The sequence below is a fragment of the Artemia franciscana genome, chromosome 20, assembly GCF_032884065.1.
Source record: "Artemia franciscana chromosome 20, ASM3288406v1, whole genome shotgun sequence".
NCBI classification, from domain to species: Eukaryota; Metazoa; Arthropoda; class Branchiopoda; order Anostraca; family Artemiidae; genus Artemia; species Artemia franciscana.
Window position 1 is genome coordinate 27,591,802 of NC_088882.1, and position 23,359 is coordinate 27,615,160.

The 23,359-nt window shown below is 35.9% G+C and overlaps 2 protein-coding genes across 2 annotated transcripts; one reads left to right on the forward strand and one right to left on the reverse strand.

Moving 5' to 3' along the window:
* Positions 1-7,595: 7,595 nt before the first annotated feature.
* LOC136040035 (coatomer subunit gamma-2-like) lies at positions 7,596-10,187 on the forward strand. Its single transcript, XM_065724101.1, has one exon. The coding sequence runs from the start codon at positions 7,596-7,598 to the stop codon at positions 10,185-10,187; it is 2,592 nt and encodes an 863-aa protein (XP_065580173.1).
* A 5,497-nt stretch (positions 10,188-15,684) lies between these two features.
* Positions 15,685-17,981, reverse strand: LOC136040067 (shematrin-like protein 1). The gene is made up of 2 exons (XM_065724135.1): positions 17,958-17,981; positions 15,685-16,336 (listed from the first exon to the last, which is right to left on the reverse strand). Exons 1-2 carry the CDS (start codon positions 17,964-17,966, stop codon positions 15,761-15,763), a joined length of 585 nt encoding a protein of 194 aa, XP_065580207.1. The 5' UTR covers positions 17,967-17,981; the 3' UTR covers positions 15,685-15,760.
* Between the last annotated feature and the right edge of the window lie 5,378 nt (positions 17,982-23,359).

Sequence of the window (23,359 nt, forward strand, 5' to 3'; positions counted from 1 at the left end):
TATATATATATATATATATATATATATATATATATATGTTTTTAACTACGTAAAACATGCGAATATACAACATTCTTCGCTGTCCCATTGTCTGTGCATATAAATATATTGTCAGGTTTACTGACTCTTGAACATGCAACATATAATTGTCCATGGGAAAAACAATCCGTATTCAGATCTATACCGCATTATTCTAATGATGTGTCCCTGTGTCCGGTCGCCATTTACATTCCCTGTGTCCCGGTCGTCATTTGTGTCCTGGTGTCCCAGTTTGTAATTTCTCTTTGAGTGTCCCAGTCATCATTTATATTCCCTGTGTCCCGATGTCCCGGTCGTCATTTGTGTCCCGGTGTCCCGGTTTGTAATTTCTATTCGTATAATCCCTGTGTCCCGGTCGTCATTTATATATCCCGCCTGTGCCCCCGGCGTCCCCGTTGTAGTTGAATCCCTGTGTCCCGGTCGTCATTTATATTCCCTGTGTCCCTGTCGTGATTTGTGTCCGGGCGTCCCCGTCTGTAATTTCTCTTTGAGGTTCCCGGTCGTCATTTATATTCCCTGTGTCCCGGTCGTCATTTGTGTCCCGGTGTCCTGGTATTTAATTTCATCAGTTGACAAACATGACGTCAGTCGACAAACAACTTCATGACGCATACAGCTCAATCCTTATAATGACGTTAGTCGAAAAACATGACGTCATTCGACACAAAAACTTGACGTCACTCGACAGACACACACACAGACAACTTATTTTTATATATATATATAGATATATATATACATAAATAATTTGTCTGTGGGTTATGTCTGTCGAGTGACGTCATTTCATCATGTCGTCATGAATTTAGTTGTCGTCATGTTTGTTATGACGATGACGTCATTAAAGGTATTTAAGAAAATCGTTCAAAGTTAAATTGTTAATTGTAAGAAGATCGTGGACGGAAAAATGTTTAATTGTAAAATGATTGAAGAACTTACAATGGCAACAGCCGAGGAAGCTGCTCAAAGAGTCTATGCCAAAAAACTTGCGGCTGATAGAGAAAGTAAGAAAAGAAAGCGTGCCGAGGAATCACAATATATATATATATATATATATATATATATATATATATATATATATATATATATATATATATATATATATATATATATATATATATATATACTATCTATTTATATAATATATTATATATACATATAAATATATATACATATATAAATGTATATATATATATATATATATATATATATATAATATATATATATATATATATATATATATATATATATATATATATATATATATACATATATATATATATATATATATATATATACTAGCTGTTGGGGTGGCGCTTCGTGCCACCCCAACATCTAGTTGGTGGGGGCGCTTCGCGCCCCCCCCCAAGCCCCCCCGCGCGCGTAAGTCGTTACGCGCCATTGTAGTTGTGTCCCTATGTCCCACCTGTGAATATAGATATATTTATATATATATATATATATATATATATATATATATATATATATATATATACTAGCTGTTGGGGTGGCGCTTCGCGCCACCCCAACACCTAGTTGGTGGGGCGCTTCGCGCCCCCCCCAAGCCCCCCCGCGCGCGTAAGTCGTTACGCGCCATATTAGTTACGCGCCATTGTAGTTGTGTCCCTGTGTCCCACCTGTGAATATAGATAGATTTATATATGTGTTTCAAACTACGTAAAAATTGCGAATATACAACATTCTTGGCTTTCCCATTGTCTGTCCATATACAAAGCCGTATGTACTAATAATGACGTCATATGCAAACGCTCTTTTTACAAACAAACAAACATGCATACACACAACTCGTTTTTATATAGATAGATAGATAGATAGATACAATACAAATTAACTACGTAAAACTTGTGAATATACAACAGTCTTCGCTGTCCCATTGTCTGTGCGTATAAATAGATTGTCAGGTTTACCGACCCTCAAAGATGCAACATACAATTGTACATTGGTAAAGCAATCTGTATTAAGATCTATACCGCATTTTTCTAGTGATTGCCCTTGAGCTTTGTTGATGGTGGTTGCAAATGCTAATCGAATTGGGAATTGCAATCTTTTAAATTGAAAAAGCAGATCCGTTGGAATCATGGGAATGCGAGGAATAAGAACAGCCTCACCCTCATAAGGCCCTGTCAAGATTGTGGCATCTATTAGGTTTTCCATTGTTTTTTTTTTACGGCAAGTCGCGTGCCATTACAAAGCTTTGGTGGGTTGATATTTCTTAAAAGTATTATTGGTACGCCTATTTTTAGTTGTAGCAGGTGTGGTGGACACCCTGAAGGATCTATGGAATTTAAAAATTCAGATGGATAATTAACCGCTTCATTTGGTTCCGAAATACAAATTAACTGCGTAAAACTTGCGAATATACAACATTCTTCGCTGTCCAATTCTCGCTGCATATAAATAGATTGTCAGGTTTACCGACCCTCGAACATGCAACGTACAATTGTCCATGGGAAAAACAATCAGTATTAAGATCAATACCACATTTTTCTAATGATTGACCTTGAGCTTTGTTAATGGTGATTGCAAATGCTAATCGAATTGGGAATTGCAATCTTTTAAATTGAAAAGGCAGATCTGTTGGAATCATGGGAATGCGAGGAATAAGAACAGCCTCACCCTCAAAAGGCCCTGTCAGGATTGTGGCCTCTATTAGGTTTTCCATTGTTTTTTTTACGGCAAGTCGAGTGCCATTGCAAAGCTTTGGTGGGTTTATATTTCTTAAAAGTATTATTGGTACGCGTATTTTTAGTTGTAGCACGTGTGGTGGAAACCCTGAAAGATCTATGGAATTTAAATATTCAGATGGATAATTAACCGCTTCATTTGGTTCCAAAACTGTGTCGACTGACTTGTAAAGGACTGCCTGGTCTTGAATCTTGGTCAAAACAATATTGTTGATTTCGTGGACGTCTATATTTTTGGGTGCGAGAATCGCTCTTTCACTTAGCCATTTATTATTTTTATAATTTTTTAGAATATTCGGAAATACTTTTTCAATCAATTCATTTTTGGACGTCACTAAATTACAGAAATCAGCAGGTAGTTGTATACGTCCTGAAATTGAGTCTACTGGGAGCTTTCCGTTTCCCATTGCCAGCAATTGATCTGAAAATGTTTGACCAGAGTCATCGTTTTGCAATCGGACACGCATATTTGTAGTTAATTTTAATGTTTTTACGTGTGCCCATAAATTAGAATTTTTCAGGCAAGCATTCATTTCGTCTGCAGGAGTTGATCTAGGTATTATAGGTAATGTTTGCCTGAAATCTCCCGCAAGCAATATTAAGGTGCTGCCAAAGGGTTTCGACTTCCCTTGCAAATCTTTCAAGCATTGATCCAGAGCCTCGAGCGATTTTTTGTGTGCCATTGTGCACTCATCCCAAATAATAAGTTTGCATTGCTGCAATACTTTACCCATCCCAGATGATTTGGAAATATTGCACGTGGGAGTTTCTGTAGAATGCAAGTTCAGAGGCAATTTCAAAGCGGAATGAGCAGTTCTTCCACCAGGCAGCAATGTTGCGGCTATTCCGGACGACGCAATTGCCATTGCTATATCATTTTTAGATCGAATTGATGCCAGAATCAGTTTTATCACAAACGTTTTACCAGTACCTCCTGGCGCATCCAAAAAGAAAATTTCTCCAACGTTGTTATCGACACAATGCATTATCGTATCATAAATGTCTTTTTGTTCCGACGTTAACTTGGAAATGTTATTTTGTACATACGACAATAGATCACTCGTACTGTAACTTTGTTCACGATCCAATTCTACACATGTTGAAACAGCAGCGATACGGTTAGGTGAAGGCATTCCCAAATCCTGAAGAGGTTTGTTTGCCATACTTATGCACAAATCTTCTATAACAACTAAAGTGTAGTTATAAATTTCTGATGTAAAATCAAAAGTCATGTCTGACGTCTCTAACTGGTTTCGATGAAGTATATCTTCGGACATTTTTGACTTATATTTTTCCCATAACTCTGTAGGAGCTGATGGAGAGCAAGTTGTTAAAATGATGCCAAACAATGCACGAATTTGACTTGGGGTTGACGTTTCGCACGCGTCATTGATGCAGTTATCCCAGTGTTGGTCATTCTCCAATAAATTCAGAGCTTGGCATGCACTACGGTAAGTGTCATGTATAGTACCATTTACAGTCCTCAAATACTCAAAGGATGTCGGACCGGGTACTATATATATATATATGTTTTTAACTACGTAAAACTTGCGAATATACAACATTCTTTGCTGTCCCATTGTCTGTGCATATAAATAGAATGTCAGGTTTAACGACTCTTGAACATGCAACATATAATGGTCCATGGGAAAACAATCCGTATTCAGATCTATACCTCATGATTCTAATGATTGCCCTTGAGCTTTGTTGATGGTGATTGCTAATCGACGATTCCCTGTGTCGCCATCGTCATTTATATATCCCCCTGAGCCCCCCGGAGTCCCTGTTGTAGTTGTGTCCCTGTGTCCCGGTCGTCATGTCCCGGTGTCCGGTCGTCATTTGTGTCCCGGTCTGTATATACATTCGTTTTTGAATTGGTCTTTTTTTAGGTTTTAGTTTTTTACCTTTAATTTGTGTCCCGGTGCTTTGTTGATGGTGATTGCTAATCGAACATTCCTTGTGTCCTGGTCGTCATTTATATTCTCTATGTCCCGATGTCCCGGTCTGTAATTTTGTCAGTCGAAAACATGACGTCAGTCGACACAGAAACATGACGTCACCTAACCCTACTCATCCATACAATCACATAGGTCAAACAGCATAGCCATACACAATCAACCATAAAGAATAATCCATGGACAGGCAGTCATGTCGTCAATAAGTATATGTATATATAATAAAAATAATATATAAATATAATACAGGTTTTTGAGGAAATAAACACTTGCAACTCCCAATTGGTTATATTGGTTGGGCTAAAAAAAAGAAATATATAGGTAAGCGTTGGTAACATTTTAGTTTAGAGAGTGGGGGATCGGGGGCGGGATTTCCTTCATATAAAGATAGTTTACATTCATTTAATGATTTTAGCTTAGTTTTTACTTTCATTTGAAAACTGAAAACTTTTTTTTTCACGACTGAATAAGGACACCGACCGGTTGTCCCAGTCTGTAATTTCTCTTTGAGTGTCCCCGGTCGTCATTTATATTCCCTGTGTCGATTTATATTCCCTGTGTCCCGGTGTGCCGGTGAAGCCTTATATACTTATATCTTGCGAATATCAACATTCTTCGCTGTCCCATTGTCTGTGCATATAAATAGATAGTCAGGTTTACCGACCCTTGAACATGCAACATATAATTGTCCATGGGAAAAAAAAAATCCGTATTCAGATCTATACCTCATTATTCTAATGATTGCCCTTTTACATTCCCTGTGTCCCGGTCGTCATTTATATATCCCCCCCCCCTGTGCCGCCCCCGGCGTCCCCGTTTTAGTTGTGTCCCTGTGTCCCGGTCGTTATTTGTGTCCCGGTGACGTTATTTGTGACACAGGGAATATAAATGACGACCGGGACACAGGGACACAACTACAACGGGGACGCCGAGGGGCACAGGGGGATATGTAAATGACGACGGGGACACATGGAATGTTCGATTAGCAATCACCATCAACAAAACCTAAGGGCAATCATAGAATCATGAGATATAATTAAAAAAAACTAAAATAAAGGTAAAAAACTAAAAACTAAAAAAAGACCAATTCAAAAACGAATGTATATACAGACCGGGATACCGGGACACAAATGACGACCGGGACGCCGGGACACAGGGATTATAAATGACGACCGGGACACTCAAAGATAAATTAGAGACTGGGACACCGGGACACAAATGACGACCAGGACACAGGGAATATATATGATGACCGGGACACAGGGACACAACTACAACGGGGACGCCGGGGTACACAGGGGGACATATAAATGACGACGGCGACACAGGGAATGTTCAATTAGCAATCACCATCAACAAAGCTCAAGGGCAATCATTATAATCATGAGGTATAGATCTGAATACGGATCGTTTTTCCCATGGACAATTATATGTTGCATGTTCAAGAGTCGGTAAACCTGACAATCTATTTATATGCACAGACAATGGGACAGCAAAGAATGTTGTATATTCGCAAGTGCACCCACCAACTAGGTGTTGGGGTCACCCCAACAGCTAGTATATATATATGTTTGTAAGACTTACGAATATACAACATTCTTCGCTGTCCCATTGTCTGTGCATATAAATAGATTGTCAGGTTTACCGACTCTTGAACATGCAACATATAATTGTCCATGGGAAAAACCATCCGTATTAAAAGTTTAAAAACTTTTATTTTTTAAGTTCTTCCGTCTGGGAGAACTTTTAGTATATTGAATTTAAAGCAATATATTTTGTATTTAATATTTAGAAAGATACTTGTTTCAGTTACCTCCTAGCTAAAATAATGAACATAATATGAATGAACCGCAGGGCTCAGTTCTTTTAGGCTTGAATTTGCTTTTTATTATATAACCGGAACTATATCTACATGATTTATACATTGGTGTAAAAATTCATTTGGATATTTTCGTATACAGGAAGATAATAACAACATAAGCTGCTAGAGGGCAATAGAAAAATAAAGTTTTTCGTGCGAAATTATTTTTTGAAAGGTATCTCTAGGTTTCTAAATACATCAATATTCTTTCAAATGAGCCGTTAAACAGCTCTCTCTGCAAGAAATCCGGGATGCAGTGGTAGCTGGCAATCTAGTAAGAGACAATCACAGCCAATTGTAAGAACTAAAACAGCCAATAACTCCTAAAAATAGAATCAGATCAAAACATGAAGTATACTGTTAGAACTGGATTGACCAATACCCCTGTGGAGGAAACTAACTGTCCTTTGGCTTGAAAAACAAGCAGAATATGCTGGTTTGAAAATCAAGAATAGGCTGCAACCGCGATATTCCGCATCGACAACAGGTTTGATTTTTTTTTCGTTTTTTTCCAGTGCAGCTAGCGGGGCACTAGAAAATCATAGAGGGCTGCTTAATTTCTCATTTGATAGGAAATTGATGTATTTAAAAACATTTCATAATTAGCAGAAATAGTTAAAAAATCAACTTTTTTACGAGAAACTGCGTTTTCTATAACTCTTTGTAGCAAATGTTACTATTATCTTCCTTCATACTAAAATCAAAATAGGATTGTTACCATTATAAAACGCATGTAGATATAGCTATGTAAAATAAAGAAATTTTTGGGGGGTACTAACAAAAAATCTGGTTTTTCAACTGAAACTAGAATAATTTCGGGAAAATTTAAATAAAATTATTTTGTTTTAGCTACGAATTGCAAAAATATTTATGATGTCCAAGAAAAGCTTTAATTCTTTAATTCAAACCAGAAAGATACTTTAAAAGTTCAAAATTAAAAGTTTAGAAGTTTAAAATTTAATAGAAGCAAATCATTCGAAGAACAAATTACATCAACCTACCAACAGTCTGCTGGGTAAAAAAATAAAGTAATTAAGGATGTTTAGCTCAAAAAGAGACAAGAAAGACGAAGAACATTTGGAAGATGGGAATCCCTTTGGAAATTTGGATAAAAGCACGCTTTTACTTGAAGCATCATCTCTATTCAATGAGACATCACTAAATACCAAAAAGTGCACTTTTTGTCTTGGAAAGATTCTAGTCCTTTTAAACCAGGGTGAATCTATGAGCAGAGCAGAAGCAACCAAAATGTTCTTTGCTGCTACAAAGCTTGCACAGTCAAGAGATGTAAATTTGAGAAGAATGATGTATTTGGCCATCAAAGAACTGTCACAGAAAGCTGATGATGTGATTATGGCCACTCAAACTCTAATCAAAGATGTGACTGGAAAAGATGACAACTGCAAAGCCCCCGCTTTGAGAGCTCTTCTGGCTGTAATCGATACTTCCATGATTCAGTCAATTGAACGCTATATTCGGGAATCTCTTATTAACAGAAATTTGCCAGCTCTGAGCAGTGCTGCTCTTGTTAGCTCAATACACTTGCTGAAAACATGTCCTGATCTTGTGGGTAGATCGGTAAGGCACATACAGCAAGTAGCCTTGTCCTCAGACAACCAAATGGTACAGTATCAAAGTGTTGCCTTGTATTATAATGCCAGAAAAGGGGCCAAACAAGACTTAATGAAGATGTTTGAAAAACTCCTCGATCATCTTAATTCTCCCTATGCTATGTGCTTCCTGATTCGTATCGTTGCAAAGTTGACTCAAGATGGGGACGATTCCGAACATTTAATGGATTTTTTGCGAACTTGTACCCGCCACAAATCAGACATGGTTCGGTATGAAGCAGCAGCTGCTATTGTAAATTTGAAGAATCAGCCCTCAGGCTCTCTCAAGGCAGCAGTTTCAGTTTTGCAGTTGTTTCTGGCAAGCAGCAAGACTGTTTTGAGATATGCTGCTGTTAGGACACTGAATATGGTACTGACAATACATCCCGGTATAGTCAACCTGTGCAATCTAGATCTGGAAAATCTTTGCAGCGATAGTAATAGTTTAGTGGCAACACTTGCTAATACAACCCTGCTTAATACATGTAATGAGTCATCTGTAGACAGGCTAATGCGGCAAGTTTCAAATTTTGTTTCTGATATTTCGGATGAATTGAAGATTGCGGTTGTACAAAACATTCGTACGTTGTGCCGTCGTTTCCCAAAGAAGTATGGTTCTCTGTTGTCCACTCTTGCCAGTTTCTTCAGTAAAGGGGGAGGCCTGGAATATAAGAGTGCCACAGTTGATACAATTATTGCAATTATAGAGGACAACCCAGAAGCCAAAGAGCTAGGTCTGGCTCACCTATGTGAGTTTATTCAAGACTGTGAGCATACGTCTCTAGCAGTTCGTATACTGTACCTGTTGGGCCAAGAAGGTCCAAGAGTCAAACATCCTCGTCGCTACATTCGTTATATCTACAATTGTACTCAACTGGAAAAGTTTGATGTTCGTGCTGCTGCTATTTCTGCCCTTGCTTACTTTGGGGCACTCTGTAAAGACCTTTTGCCAGATGTCTTATTTGTCCTGGATTGCTGCAAAATCGATCGTGATGATGAAGTGCGCGACAGAGCAACTATGTTTCACGTTTTACTAACTCAAAAAAACTTGTACACATTAATCAAGCTTGAAGTATCTCTCCCTATGCTAGAGAAGGCCCTTCTTGCGTACATTGAAGCTAGAGATTTTGACAGGTCATTTGATATAGGAACGGTACCATTAGCACTGGCTGAGAAGCCGCCTGCTATTGAAACGATATTAGCTGCTAGACCAAAACAAAGTCAGTCTGACTTACCGCAGGAAAACTTTAAGTTTCTTCCGGACTTCCCCGAATTTGCTGCTTATGGACCCCTTTTTAAGATGTCAGATCCAATCATACTTTCAGATATTGACATGAAGCGTTACGCAAAGCTTGTTAAGCATGTTTTCAATAATCATATTGTTTTGGAATTTATTTGTGTTAACACGATCAATAATCAAATCCTTGAAAATGTATCTGTTGAACTTGGAGTTTCCGACGAATTTGATTTAGATGCCTCAATCCCATGCCCTACCCTTGAGTATAATATGGAAGGTAGAATTTATGTTAGTTTGGCATTCCCAGAATCAGTGAGTGTTTCGGTTGTCTCTTTCCCAGCCAAATTATTGTATTCACTCAAGGAAGACATAAGTGGTAACCCGAATTGCGTCATTCTGGACGATTACCCAATCAATGAGGTTGAGATTGAAGTGTCTGATCACTGTAAGAAGGTTGAGCAATGGAATTTTAATGAATTATGGGAAGAAATGGGAGAAGGCTGTGAAATCGCTGAGACCTTTTTACTTCAAGAGCCAACGCTTAATGATGCTGTGTGGAAAGTGACAAATCATCTTGGCCTAAAGCCGTGCATGGACAGTAACTCCGTGCCTAGTGGAAAATCCACCCACACAGTTATGCTCTCTGGATTGTTTCGGGGAGGATATAATTTACTTGCTATAGGCTGGATGGGTCTCTCAGAAGAGGGGATTTATATTAAACTTGTTTTGCGATCTTCCTCGACAGAGATTAGTGAACTCATTGTTTCCACTATGGCATGTTAGAAAGCAAAGGATTGCTTTTATTGTTGCTCATGAACTCGCTTATCAATGGTTTGGAAATTTAGTAATTATGGAATGGTGGACAAATTCATGGTTAAATGAAGGCATTGCAACTATGAGTTGATTATGTGTTTATGATGTGTTGATTATGCGTTGATAGTGTGTCTCGGCGAAGCCGTCAGGACCTAGCACTGTCTGTGGTTAGAACTCAAAGAACAGTGAGAATCCATATATAGAAGCCTACCCTGGTAGTATATATATATATACATATATATATATATATATATATATATATATATATATATATATATATATATATATATATACTAGCTGTTGATGTGGACCTAGATGGTGGGGGCGCTTCGCGCCCCCTTCCAAGCTCCCTCCCCCAACGCGCATAAGTCGTTACGCGCCATATTAGCTACACGCCCTTGTAGTTGTGTCCCTGTGAACTATCTGTGAATAGAGATAGACATATATGTTTTTAAATGCACAAAACTTGCGAATATATATGACGTCTTATAATGACGTCATATGCAAACCTTCTTTTTACAAACAAACAAACATGCATACATACAACTTATTTTTAGTCCTGTGGTGGCGCAGTGGATTTGACCTTAGCTTGGTAATACGGGACCAAGAGATCGAATCACGCTGCAGGAATTCACTGCAGGGCCGACGCAGGGACCTTAGTAGTCAAGAAGCGTCGTTAATTCTTAAATAAAACAACTTATTTTTATATAGATAGATATATAAATAGATTTACATATACACTATAAATTAGCTACGTAAAAATTGCGAATATACAACATTCTTTGCTGTCCCATTGTCTGTGCATATAAATATATTGTCAGGTTTACTGACCCTCGAATATGCAACGTACAATTGTCCATGGGAAAAACAATCTGTATTAAGATCTATACCGCATTTTCTAAGGATTCCCCTTGAGCTTTGTTGAAGGTGATTGCAAATGCTAATCCAATTTGGAATTGCAGTATTTAAATTAGAATAATGGGAATGTGAGGAATAAGAACAGCCTCACCCTCAAAAGGCCCTGTCAAGATTGTTGCCTGTTTTACGTTTTCCTTTCCTTTTTCTACGGCAAGTCAGATTTTTTTACGGCAAGTCAGAATTCAGCAGGTAGTTGTATACGTCCTGAAATTGAGTCTACTGGGAGCTTTCCGTTTCCAATTGCCAGCAATTGATATGAAAATGTTTGACCAGAATCATCGTTTTGCAATCGGACATGCATATTTGTAGTTAATTTTAATCTTTTTACGTGTGCCCATAAATTAGAATTTTTCAGGCAAGCATTCATTTCGTCTGCAGGGGTTGATCTTGGTATTATAGGTAATGTTTGCCTGAAATCTCCCGCAAGCAATATTAATGTGCTGCCAAAGGGTTTCGAATTTCCTCGCAAATCTCGCAATGATTGATCCAGAGCCTCGAGCGATTTTTTGTGTGCCATTGTGCACTCGTCCCAAATAATAAGTTTGCATTGCTGCAATACTTTACCATCCCAGATGATTTGGAAATATTGCACGTGAGAGTTTCTGTAGAATGCAAATTCAGAAGCAATTTCAAAGCGGAATGAGCAGTTCTTCCACCAGGCAGCAACATTTCGGCTATTCGGAGTGTAGTTATAAATTTCTGATGTAAAATCAAAAGTCAAATCTGAAGTCTCTAACCGTTTTTGATGAAGTATATCCTCAGTCATTTTCGATTTATATTTTTCCCATAACTCTGTTTGAGCTGAAGGAGAGCAAGTTGTTAGTATGATTCCAAACAATACGTGAATTTGACTTGGAGTTGACGTTTCGCACGCGTCATTGATGCATTTATCCCAGTGTTGGTCTTTCTCCAATAAATTCAGAGCTTGGTATGCACTACGGTAAGCGTCATGTATAGTACCGTTTACAGTTCACAAATGCTCAAAGGACGTCGGACCGAGTACATTCACCAAAAGCAGGCAGAGAAAGAAGCATTCATGTTGATAGGGGTGAATGGTGTACAGTGTTCCTATCGTGGTAACTTTGAAGATAATAGGTTGGCTGTCGACTGTCTTACCCTGTTTTCGTGGTTCAAATACTTTATTTATAGCATTCCACTATCTTCGTAATACGAAGGCACTTCAGTATACATAAGTTTTTTTTTTGCAAAAGAATCATTTTGAGATAAAGAAAGAAAGCAGTTAACGTTGTATCCGGTGGATTCAGGGCTCTTTGTTGCACGTTGGATTCCGAAAAATAAACACGTTGACAATAGCTATTGGCTTAGTTGCTCCTGTATATTGTAATTATAAAAGTAGATAAGGAGCAACCGGGGAAATCAATTCAAGTGATACCGAGCCTCCGCACAGTGGGAGAAAGCAGTCTTCATGATCAGTGGTTTGTGGGCTCAATCCCGCCTGTGGCATGGGATAAATTCAAAGTCAGAAATGAAATACTTAAACTTAAATGATTCAGAAAAGTCACGATGAAGACCACAAGGCCAACACACTTGTGTTGTTGTTCAAGTCAAGGGAAATTTATTTTCATATCTAGAGGTATTAGAGAAGGTGGAACTAATCGTTTACTACTTTTTTGATCTGACTCTAGCTGTAGGAGTTATGGGCTATTTTGTGTTTCACTATGGGACGTGATCGTATCTAACGAATAAACAACATGGTTCAGTTCTTTTGGGATTGAGTTCCTTCTTAATTATAAAACTAAAATAAAAAATATCATATTCGAATAATTTCCGTTCTTTTTAAGTTTTAAAATTGTTCCTTACTTTCAGTCAGAAAAACTTATTTGTTTTATTTAATTACCTAAAGAAGACAAGATAGCTTTTATTTCCGTTGGTATAGGTCCTTTTCCGATAATCTATAGCCGCAACTTTCTCGTCTCTTGTCAGCACATGATATGTTTTTCTTCTTTCTTTTTTTTTGTACACACAAAGTCACAGAAGTCGTCAATGCCTTGAAATATGATCAAAACTTTTAGTGTAAAAAGATCAATAAACGTTTGAATTTCAGTTTTAATGAATCCTTTCCCAATACCCTGAATTCAATCAGAATAAATCTGAATCATCAGTTCAATCAAGATTCAGTCCAATCATTTGTTATTAAAATTTCCTTACATATATGTTTAACTAGAATTCCGAAAAGCGAGGTCAAGAAATCATGCAGGGGGGGGACAGTAGTCACCACCCCTAATAATTTGGGGAAAACTATGATTTATTTAGTAGCTTTAAAACTGTTACTAGTTTTAAGTGTTAAATTTGCTCTTTATTTTGAGTTGACAATTCTTTTTTAATTAACCCACGTTCGTTTTTCACAGGCATTTTCGTTTTTTGGGAAACGTTATAAATTGGCCTCCATTACACTTTATAATATGTTCCAAATTAATATTTTTTCCAAATATACTACCTTTAAAACCAAATCATCAAGTATAAACGTAATCCGGGTCAAGTATAAAATTAATAAAAAAAGAATTCTATGTTTTCTGTTTCGCCACGTTTGCTCAGGTCAATTTTTTCCCCTGATATTGAAATTGCTTATGCTTCCTAAAATCTATCAGTTTAAGAATAGATTTTTTTTGTATTAAAACATTCAAAAGTGGAAATGGATACACCCTCTAGATGTGCAAATAGAACACAAATGGAATCCTTGAAGTATAAGAAGTTTATAATAGACTAAGATATACAGTGAATATAATTTCGTGATTGAAAAAGAAATCATTAAAAAGAAAATAAGACTTAGTGCTTCTTATAAAAATATTCGCACTATAGCTAGATAGGTCAAATCAGCTGTAGTTTGACCTTACGATTTGGTAGAATGAGATTCACTCAAAGAATCATTTAATTGTTTCAATTTTTATTCCCAGCATTTAGTTGAAACTCCGATTCTCTTATTTGTCATTGAAATGCCTAATAAGTGCTGATATCTAATTAGAAGTTATCTAAGTGCTGATAACTTTCATTTCCTTACGTTTTGGATGTAGGACTGCTTGTATGTACAATACTATGCCGAGTTCTAGCTATTTTCCCTTTTCTAAATATTTTCTTAAACCAGCTCCGAAAAAAGTTGATATAAATAAGCTAGGAATTATGACTAAATTTAGTCACATTTCACCCAACACCAGTGCTACTTTTAGGACATTTTTCTGTGCATTAGCATGCTCTATGAGATGTCTTTTGAGTATTGAATATAGTGAATTCAAACAAAATATGCGTATATTTCTCACAATTTTGAAATTTTGTGTGTACGTATATGCGGTACCTACCTATTACTCTTTTTTATTGTTATCAATTTTATCATGCAGCACTAGGAGACCAAACTTTGTTTGTGGAGAGAATTATAGACACAAACACGATTTTCAGTGTATACCCTCTCCGGAAAATTAACCCCCCCCCATGCCCCGACTTACAGATGTCAAACTTTTGCGTAACTTTTATAGAATTAATCTTTTTAACAACGATACATTGAGGATGGTAATTTTCAAACTCTAGAAGTCAATATTTCGTTCCAATTGGTCTCGCTGGCAATTATTGATGAATTTAAGGTTTCTGCCATAATGATGCGAAGAATTGTTCAGATTTCCTGGATATTCTTTGCCAAACATTGCCCAACGGATAAGTTAGTAATTCTAAGTTTAATCTTAACTTTTTCAAATACTTTCAAATTTGAAATAAGGTCGCTATTTAAATGTGGGGCGTATGTCACTAAATAATATGATACAACCTGTAGCAATAATGTGACTTCCTTTATCATTACTTTGACAGCGCTATTGCAGTACATGTGGTTTTTGTTCTGCTTTATGTGGCCCACTGATATCAATGCTTTTTATTAATATATATATAGGCGAACCTACAAATAAATCAATTATATAAAAAATTAGAAGTAATATTATCAAAAAATCACGTATCTTAAAAGTTTAGTGCAACAAATTAAATCTTACAGAGTCAAAATCCATTTAAAATTGTGAGCAAATGAATAGCCTGATACCCAAAGCTATTAGAATAGAGCTTGGTTCAATTTTGAGATTGAGCGTCCTGTGCTTGGCGTAGGGTCCGGGGGAAGCAAAAGGGGATATGTACAGCAGTGTTAGTCGTGAATCTAGCTGAAAAAAGCCAAGTATATGCGACATTTACCTTTGCCCGGCCGAAAGCTTGTTTACACTATACTACTGTCGTCTGCAGCAGTTCATTACTGACAATTTAGTAAAAGCCAATCACCAGCACTTATATTTATGACTTTTTAATGTTTGCTTATTTTTTTTTTATATATTGCGTAATGTTTTTAAATTCACGAAGTACCGTGTTTGTTAAATAGTTACTTTTCTATTCTACCCCTTGAATAGTATCTATTTCAACAGCACCCCTCTTGCCACCCCCGTGTTAAGGATACTGTACCTACGCCCCTCCTGGAAACTTCGAATTAAAGTCATTTTGCGAGGTGAAATTGGTAACACTTTTCTTGACTAGTTTTTGAAGACCTAGGGTATAATAAAGAAAGACATTTATAATAACAATCCTTGTTAAATAATAAACCGTTATAAAATACGCCATTATAAATAAACCATTTTTCTATTTTACTAATGATATCTGACATAACTAGATCCATATGGTGGGTGGCCATAGCCATAAGAAGGGTAGTGACTACGGTATTTGTATGAGGGGTAATGTTTATAATGTTTTGTTTCTGCACCCTCTAATACTTCTTCAGAAAGGTCTCTTTTCCATCTGTAACCACTGCCATAGGAGCTGTAAGATGGGTGACCATAACTATAAGAGCTATAAGATGGGTGACCATAGCTACGATATCCATATGATGGGTAGTGTTTATAGTGCTTTGTTTCAGCACCTTCTAGTGCTTCTTCAACTGGTGCTTCTAGTTCATAAAGGTCTCTCCTCCATCTGTAGCCTCTGCCATAGGAGCTGTAAGATGGGTGGCCATAACTATATGAGTGGTAAGAGGGATGTCCATAACTGTAGGAGCTGTACGATGGGTGGCCATAGGTGTATGAACTATAAGATGGGTGACCATAGCTACGATATCCATACGATGGGTAGTGTTTATAGTGTTTTGTTTCCGCAACTTGTAGCACTTTTTCAGCCTGTTCAGCCTCTTCAGCCAGTATGGTAGCAACAGCGATAGTAAAAAGAAGAATCTAAAAAGAAGGAAGCAAATCATTCAAGCTGAATTCTTTAATATGACTAGACCATACTGGTATAAGTTAAATATGGATGATTTTTCACTGAACATGCTTTTAGGTTCCAACTTTAATTTATTCTGTTATTAAGAAAATATAGCAATGCTCATGCTCGACCTTAAAAGAAAGATTATTTTAAAAGGAACTATTTTCGAATAGAACGAAGCGAAGGACAACTCTGGAGAAAAACGGTAGCTGAGTTCGTGGAGAATATAATTTTTTTGAAATTATGCTTGTTTGATTATTGTGCTAGCAAATCGGATGTCTTAAAGTATGATTTATTATCACATGGGTTGCTTTGTAATCTAATAAAACTATTTTTAAGTGATTTTATTAGGGGTATGACAATACATATTCTAAACCATTTTCTTCTTGTACTTTATTATGAATCATTGGATCATGCTAACTTTTTTATTTAGTGAAGAAAATATTTTAAAGCATTTTATTGCTTAGCTGGTAGAATTGATGAAACTGGTCAGATTTATAGTTGTGTGGGTTGTTTCCTCTTATATTAAAAAAATTGTTTTCTTTTGTGAGGGTAAAACAAATTTTTTTTTCGAAACGTCTCCCTGGAAATAAATATATACTATTCGATTAGACTATATAATTATTTAACTGTTGAAAATCTCTTCAAGAGAATAATTTTATGTTTGAAATACAGTTCCTATTTACTGGGTCCTTTAATTTTTCTTTTTACAGTTTGGAAATACAAAGTATGAAAGAACAAGAAGATAAGTATGGGAACTAAAATTAGGATACTGGAGCAATGGTACCAGCTTTGGTCAAATTTTAGTTTTGAAAAATGGCACTTCAGTGATTTGTTACTAGTAGTAGTAGCAGTAGTATGTTCTTTGAAACAAAACTTCAAGATATTCAAAACTTGCAGTTAACAGGGTTTGTTGTCTGAAAATTAGATTTTAGTATTAGCTCTTTGAAACTGGCTATTAGTTTTGAAATTACAACAATATATTTTATTTACATTTTAAGTTTGGCAAGTTAGAAATAAACTGTAGCAGAAACGAGCAATTAGTTTTTCCTTTACAATATGAAAATAGAATTGCAAATTTTACGTCAATTATAAAATATCAATGTCATAGTTACGCTGGACACACACCCATAAATTTTTCTTTTTATTTCGCCCAGCAAGGTATGTTTATTTAATTACGCTGTTTAAGGTACCTAAATATGTAAATTCAAAAGTGAGCCAATTGAATAGGGAAACAGGGATACAGGGACGTTAGCAAGAAAGGTTCATAGAGAGATAGTTTTGGCCAGGAGAAATGAAGAAAAATTCTTCGAACATTAGACTTTCTTTTTTTAAATTCCAAATAAAACAAATTAAAGTCAATTTAAATTTAAAATACAAACTGAAAATTAATTCCAAGTCAAGATAAAAAAAAAATCTGCTTTTTAGTTTCAACATTTAATATGCATAGAAACTTCTACATTTAATAGATCAGATTCTTATTTTTCCACCCAAATCTTGTTAATTTTACCTTTAAGCCTAACCTGAAGGATCTAAGAGCTAAACAGTTAGTATAATAAAAGCAATATAAAACAATAATAATCCAATTCTTACATATTTCATTGTAGATTCTTTGTATGTATTTGAATGCTGCAGATATGGAAACCCAACTGAATAATCCAGTAAAACTTCAGCTTTATATGTAATTGAAACATCCTGGAATTACGTCACTAAGTCAAGGAAGATGAAAAAACTTTTGGGTGTGGTTTTAAACAAAGGACAACCAATAAATTAATAGAAAACGATTTATATAGGAAATCAATGTCAGTAACTTAGAAAGAACTTACATTTCTTGTTAGCCTAAAATTATACTCTCTATTTAGTATCATCACAGACCCAGAAATAGTATGCGGGAAAGGGGTGAACCATAGACTTATATCTCACTTTCACCTACTACTTTTGTATTTTTCATTTATTTTCTCAATGCACTTTAAAAATAGCGAGGTACCCAGCTTTAACGTAACATTTGGGACATTCATTTAAAATTGAATGACAATTAAAAAAAAAAAAAAAGAAAAAATACCACTGAACAAATGAGAGTTCTAGCCTAAATCCACCTTGGATTATACCTACAAAAAGGACAATCTTGACCCCACAATTACCTTCATCACCAAAAATTAAAATTTACCGTCTTAACCATAGCATAGATAACATTTTACTGCCTAATATGAATTAAATTTCTTCTTCTATCTGGTTTTTATAAGATAATTAAATAAAAAAACAAGTTTTTTTTAACTGAAAGTAAGGAGCGACGTTGAAACTTAAAACAAGCAGAAATTATTCCTTATATGAAAGGGCCTTTTCCCTCCTCGGCACCCAGCTCTTTACACTAAAGTTTGACTCTTTCTCTCAACTCTACTTTTTAAAACAGTAGAGAATTTTAGCGTAAAGAGCAGGGCGCTGAGGAGAGAACAGCCCCTTTCATATACGGAGTATATGAAAAAAGTTTGACTCTTTCTCTTAACTCTACTTTTTTTAAACAGTAGAAAACTTTAGCGTAAAGAGCAGGACGCTGAGGAGAGAACAGCCCCTTTAATATACGGAGTAATTTCTGTACGTTTTAAGTTTTAATGTCTCTCCTTACTTTCATTTAAAAAAACTTGTTTTTTATTTAATTTCTGAACGTCTTAGAATTAATGCATGTTTTAATTTTGGCCCTCTGCACATGAATAATTAAAACAAAATTAGCATATTAATTTTTCTGGGCTAAATGGCTTTTTCATAGTTTTGATCGGACGATTTTGAAAAAAAGAGCGGGGGAGGAGGCCTAGTTGCCCTCCAGTTTTTTGGCTACTTAAAAAGGCAACTACAACTTTTAATTTATACGAACGTTTTGATTAGTAAAAATACACGTAACTTACGAATTAACTTACGAAACGAACTTCAATATTTGTATGTTTTATTACTTATTTGAGGGGGTTCGTTCCCTCGTCAATACCTCACTCTTTACACTAAAGCTTAAACTTTGTCCCAATTCCTTAAGAATGACCCCTGAATCACAAAGGCCATAGAATAAACAGTTAAAATTACTAAAAAAAAAATAGCGGAAAGAGCAAATTATTAAGAGGAGATGAGCTCCTCATATGCTTATGAAATTCTGTTCGTTTCAAGTTTTAATGCTGTTCCTTACTTTCAGTTAAAAAAAAAACTTTTTCATATTTATTTTTTCATTGTTTTTAAAAAATGCTAGAAAATCCTGTCCCCTCTTCATGGAAATTCTCTTTCCAAGTGAAAAATTCCTCCATGGAAAGATCATACCATGTACCCCTCCCCCAACCAAAAACAAACCCTGAAAACTTCTGTACACTATTCAATAACCATTAGTATTGTAACTTGCAGCCCCTCCAACGGGGACTGCAGTCGTCCCCAAAGACATAGTTATTAAGTTTTTCGACTATGCTGAATAAGGCCTAGATGCCCTCCAATTTTTGGTCACTTAAAAAGGGGACTAGAAATTTTAATTTCCGTTAGAATGAGCTCTCTTGCGATATTCTAGGACCACTGGGTCGATACGATCACCCCTGGGGAAAAAACCCAAATAAACACGCAACCGTGATCTGGCTTCTGGCAAAAAATACAAAATTCCATATTTTTGTAGATAAGAACTTGAAACTTCTACAGTAAAGTTTTCTGATACGCTGAATCTGATGGTGCGATTTTCGTTAAGATTCTATGAATTTTAGGAGGTGTTTCCTCCTATTTTCTAAAATCAAGAAAATTATCTCAGGCTCGTAACCTTTGATGAATAAGACTAAACCTGATTAAATTTATATATTTAAAATCGGCATGAAAATGCAATTCTTTTGATGTAACTATAGGTATCAAAAATCGGTTTTTTGGAGTTCCGATTACTATTGAGCGGGGTCGCTCCTTAGTACAGTTTGCTACCACAAACTGTTTGATCTATATTCCAGTTAAATAAAAAAATAGTTTTTGTTAACAGAAAGTAAGGAGCGACATTGAAACTTAAAACGAACAGAAATTACTCCGTGTATGAAAGGGGCTCTTTACGCTAAAGTTTGACTCTTTCTCTAAATTCTACTTTATTAAACAGTAAAAACTTTAGCGTAAAGAGCGGGGCGTTGAGAAGGGAAAATCCCCTTTCATACACGGAGTAATTTCTGTTCGTTTTAACTTTTAATTTTGCTCCTTACTTTCAGTTAAAAAAACTAGTTTTTTATGTAATTTCTGAACATTTTTGAATTTATGCATGTTTGATTTTGGCTCCCTGCATATAAATTATTAAAATAAAATTTGCATATCAATTCTATTTTGGCTAAATGGCTTTCTCTTAGTTTTGATCAGACGATTTTGAGAAATAAGGGATGGGGAAGGAGGCCTAGTTGCCCTCCAATATTCTGGCTACTGAAAAAGGTAACTAGAACTTATTAGTAAAAAATATACGTAACTTAAGAATTAACTTAGTAACAAACTTCTGTATTTTCATATTTTTATTAAGTATATGAGGGGGCTTATCCCCTCGTTAATACCTCGCTCTCTACACTACATCTTAAGTTTTGTCCCAATTCTTTAAGAATGACCCCTAAATCAGAAAGGCCGTAGAATAAATTGTTGAAATTACTAAGAATACTTTAGCATAAAGAGCGAGGTATTTAGAAGGAGATGAACCTCTTTGTATGCGTAATAATCTCTATTCGTTTTAAGTTTTAATGCTACTCCTTACTTTCAATTGAAAAAAAATTGTTCATGTTTTTCATTGTTTATTGCTCTCTTTTATGGTAAGGCTAGAAAATCCAGCGCCCTTTTCATTGAATATCTCTTCTCCCATGACATATTACTCCTAGAAAACATCGTCCCACATATCCACCAAAAAAACCCTCAACCCCACCCCCAAACCAAAAAATCCCCCTGAAAACGTCTGTACACTTCCCAATAACCATTACTGTATGTAAATACTGGTCAAAGTTTGTAAATTGCAGCCCCTCCTCCAGGGACTGTGGGGGAGTAATTCATCCCTGAAGACATAGTTATTATGGTTTCCGACTATGCAGAACAAAATGGCTATCTCCAAATTTTGATCCATTGACTATGGGGAAAAATGAGCGTGGGAGGGGGCCTAGGTGCCCTCCAATTTTTTTAGTCACTTCAAAAGGACACTAGAACTTTTCAATTCTATTAGAATGAGCCCTCTTAAGACATTCTAGCACCACTCGGTCAATACGATGACCCCTAGGGAAAAGAAAAAAAAAACAAAAAACAAATAAACACGAACCCGTGATCTGTCTTCTGGCAAAAAATACGAAATTCCACATTTTCGTAGATAGGAGCTTGAAATTTTTTCTATAGGGTTTTCCGATACGTTGAATGCGATTATGTGATTTTCGTTAAGATTCTCTGACTTTTAAGGGGTGTTTCCCCTAGTTTCCAAAATAAGGCAAATTTTATCAGGCTTGGAACTTTTGATGACAAAGACTAAATTTGATTAAACTTATATATTTAAAAACAACATGAAAATTCTATTCTTTTGATGTATCTCTTAGCATCAAAATTCCGATTTTTATAGAATTTCGTTTACTATTGAGCCGGGTCGCTCCTTACTAAAGTTCGTTAGCACGAACTGTTTAACTAATCTACACTTACAGGTAGATAGGTAGGGAATATCGATAAGAGCAGCAACTCGTTTAAATAATATTTTTTGCTACTTTGTTGACCTCCATAAAAAAGTAAAAAAAATAAAATGTAAGTAAAATGTAAAATGTAAAATTAAAAAAAAAGTGAAATAAAAAAGTAAATAAAAAAGGCAGATTGTAAGAATCAGATCAAAGTACCAGATCTCTTCGGAAAGAAGTAAGATGGAAAAAAAAGGATTCAAATGACCCAAACCTGATTCATACTTATCTTTTCAGGTACTTTAAAGTGCTGGTAGTGGGGGGAGGGGGGTAGAAAGTCAGAATAGCTTAGGCATACCAGCTTAAGTCTTCTAGCATAATTAACCTGCCAAGAGTTTCCGATGCTAACCAAGGCCTACTTTGCGTATTCTGGATTTTGATTTAAAATAATTTTGAAAATAATCAATTTTGGATTATTTATTAATCATTTAGGTTTATTATCGTCCAAAAAGGATGTTTCACAACTTTCTATATACCTGTTTTAGAGTTTGGAATTTTTTTGTCTTTTTTGCATTTTTTTTCACCTTTTTTCGCTTTTGTTCCGTTTTCTAATCCATTTTCTCTTCGTTTTTATGACACTTAGTATCTACCAAGGACATATAGCAATCGCAAATTCTATCGGTCTGTCGGTCAGTCTGTCTGTCTGTCTGTCCCGGTTTTGCTGGCTTAGGCACTTCCAGGTAAGCAAGGACCATGAAATTTGGCAGGCGTATCAGAAGCCAGAATAGATTAATTTATAAATTTTTGTCTCCCAAATTCGACCATCTGGAGGAGAGTGGGGGGACGGTTAACCCAGAAAAATTTGAAAAAATGAGGTATTTTTAACTTACGAACGGGTGATTGGATCTTAATGAAATTTGATATTTAGAGGGATATCGTGTTTCAGAGCTTTTATTTTAAATCTCGACCGGATCTGGTGACATTGGAGATGAAAAAGTCACACTGGTGACTCTTTGGAACAGTTTTGGGTGGGGGCTAATTTTGAAAAACTAGAAAAAGAGGTATTTTTAACTTACGAAGGAGCGATCGGATCTTTATGAAGTTTCATATTTAGAAGGACCTCGTAACTCAAATCTCTTATCTTAAATTCCGACCGGATCCAGTGTCATTGGGGGGAGAGTTGGGGGGAACCGGAAGTCTTGGAAAACGTAAAAATTGAGGTATCTTTATCTTACGAATGGTGATCGGATCTTAATGAAACGTGATATATAGAAGGATCTTATGTCTCAGATGCTCCATTTTCAATTCAAATTGTATCTGGAGACATAGGGGGTTTGAGGGGGGAAATAGATATCCTGGAAACCGGAAATCTTGGAAAACTCTTCT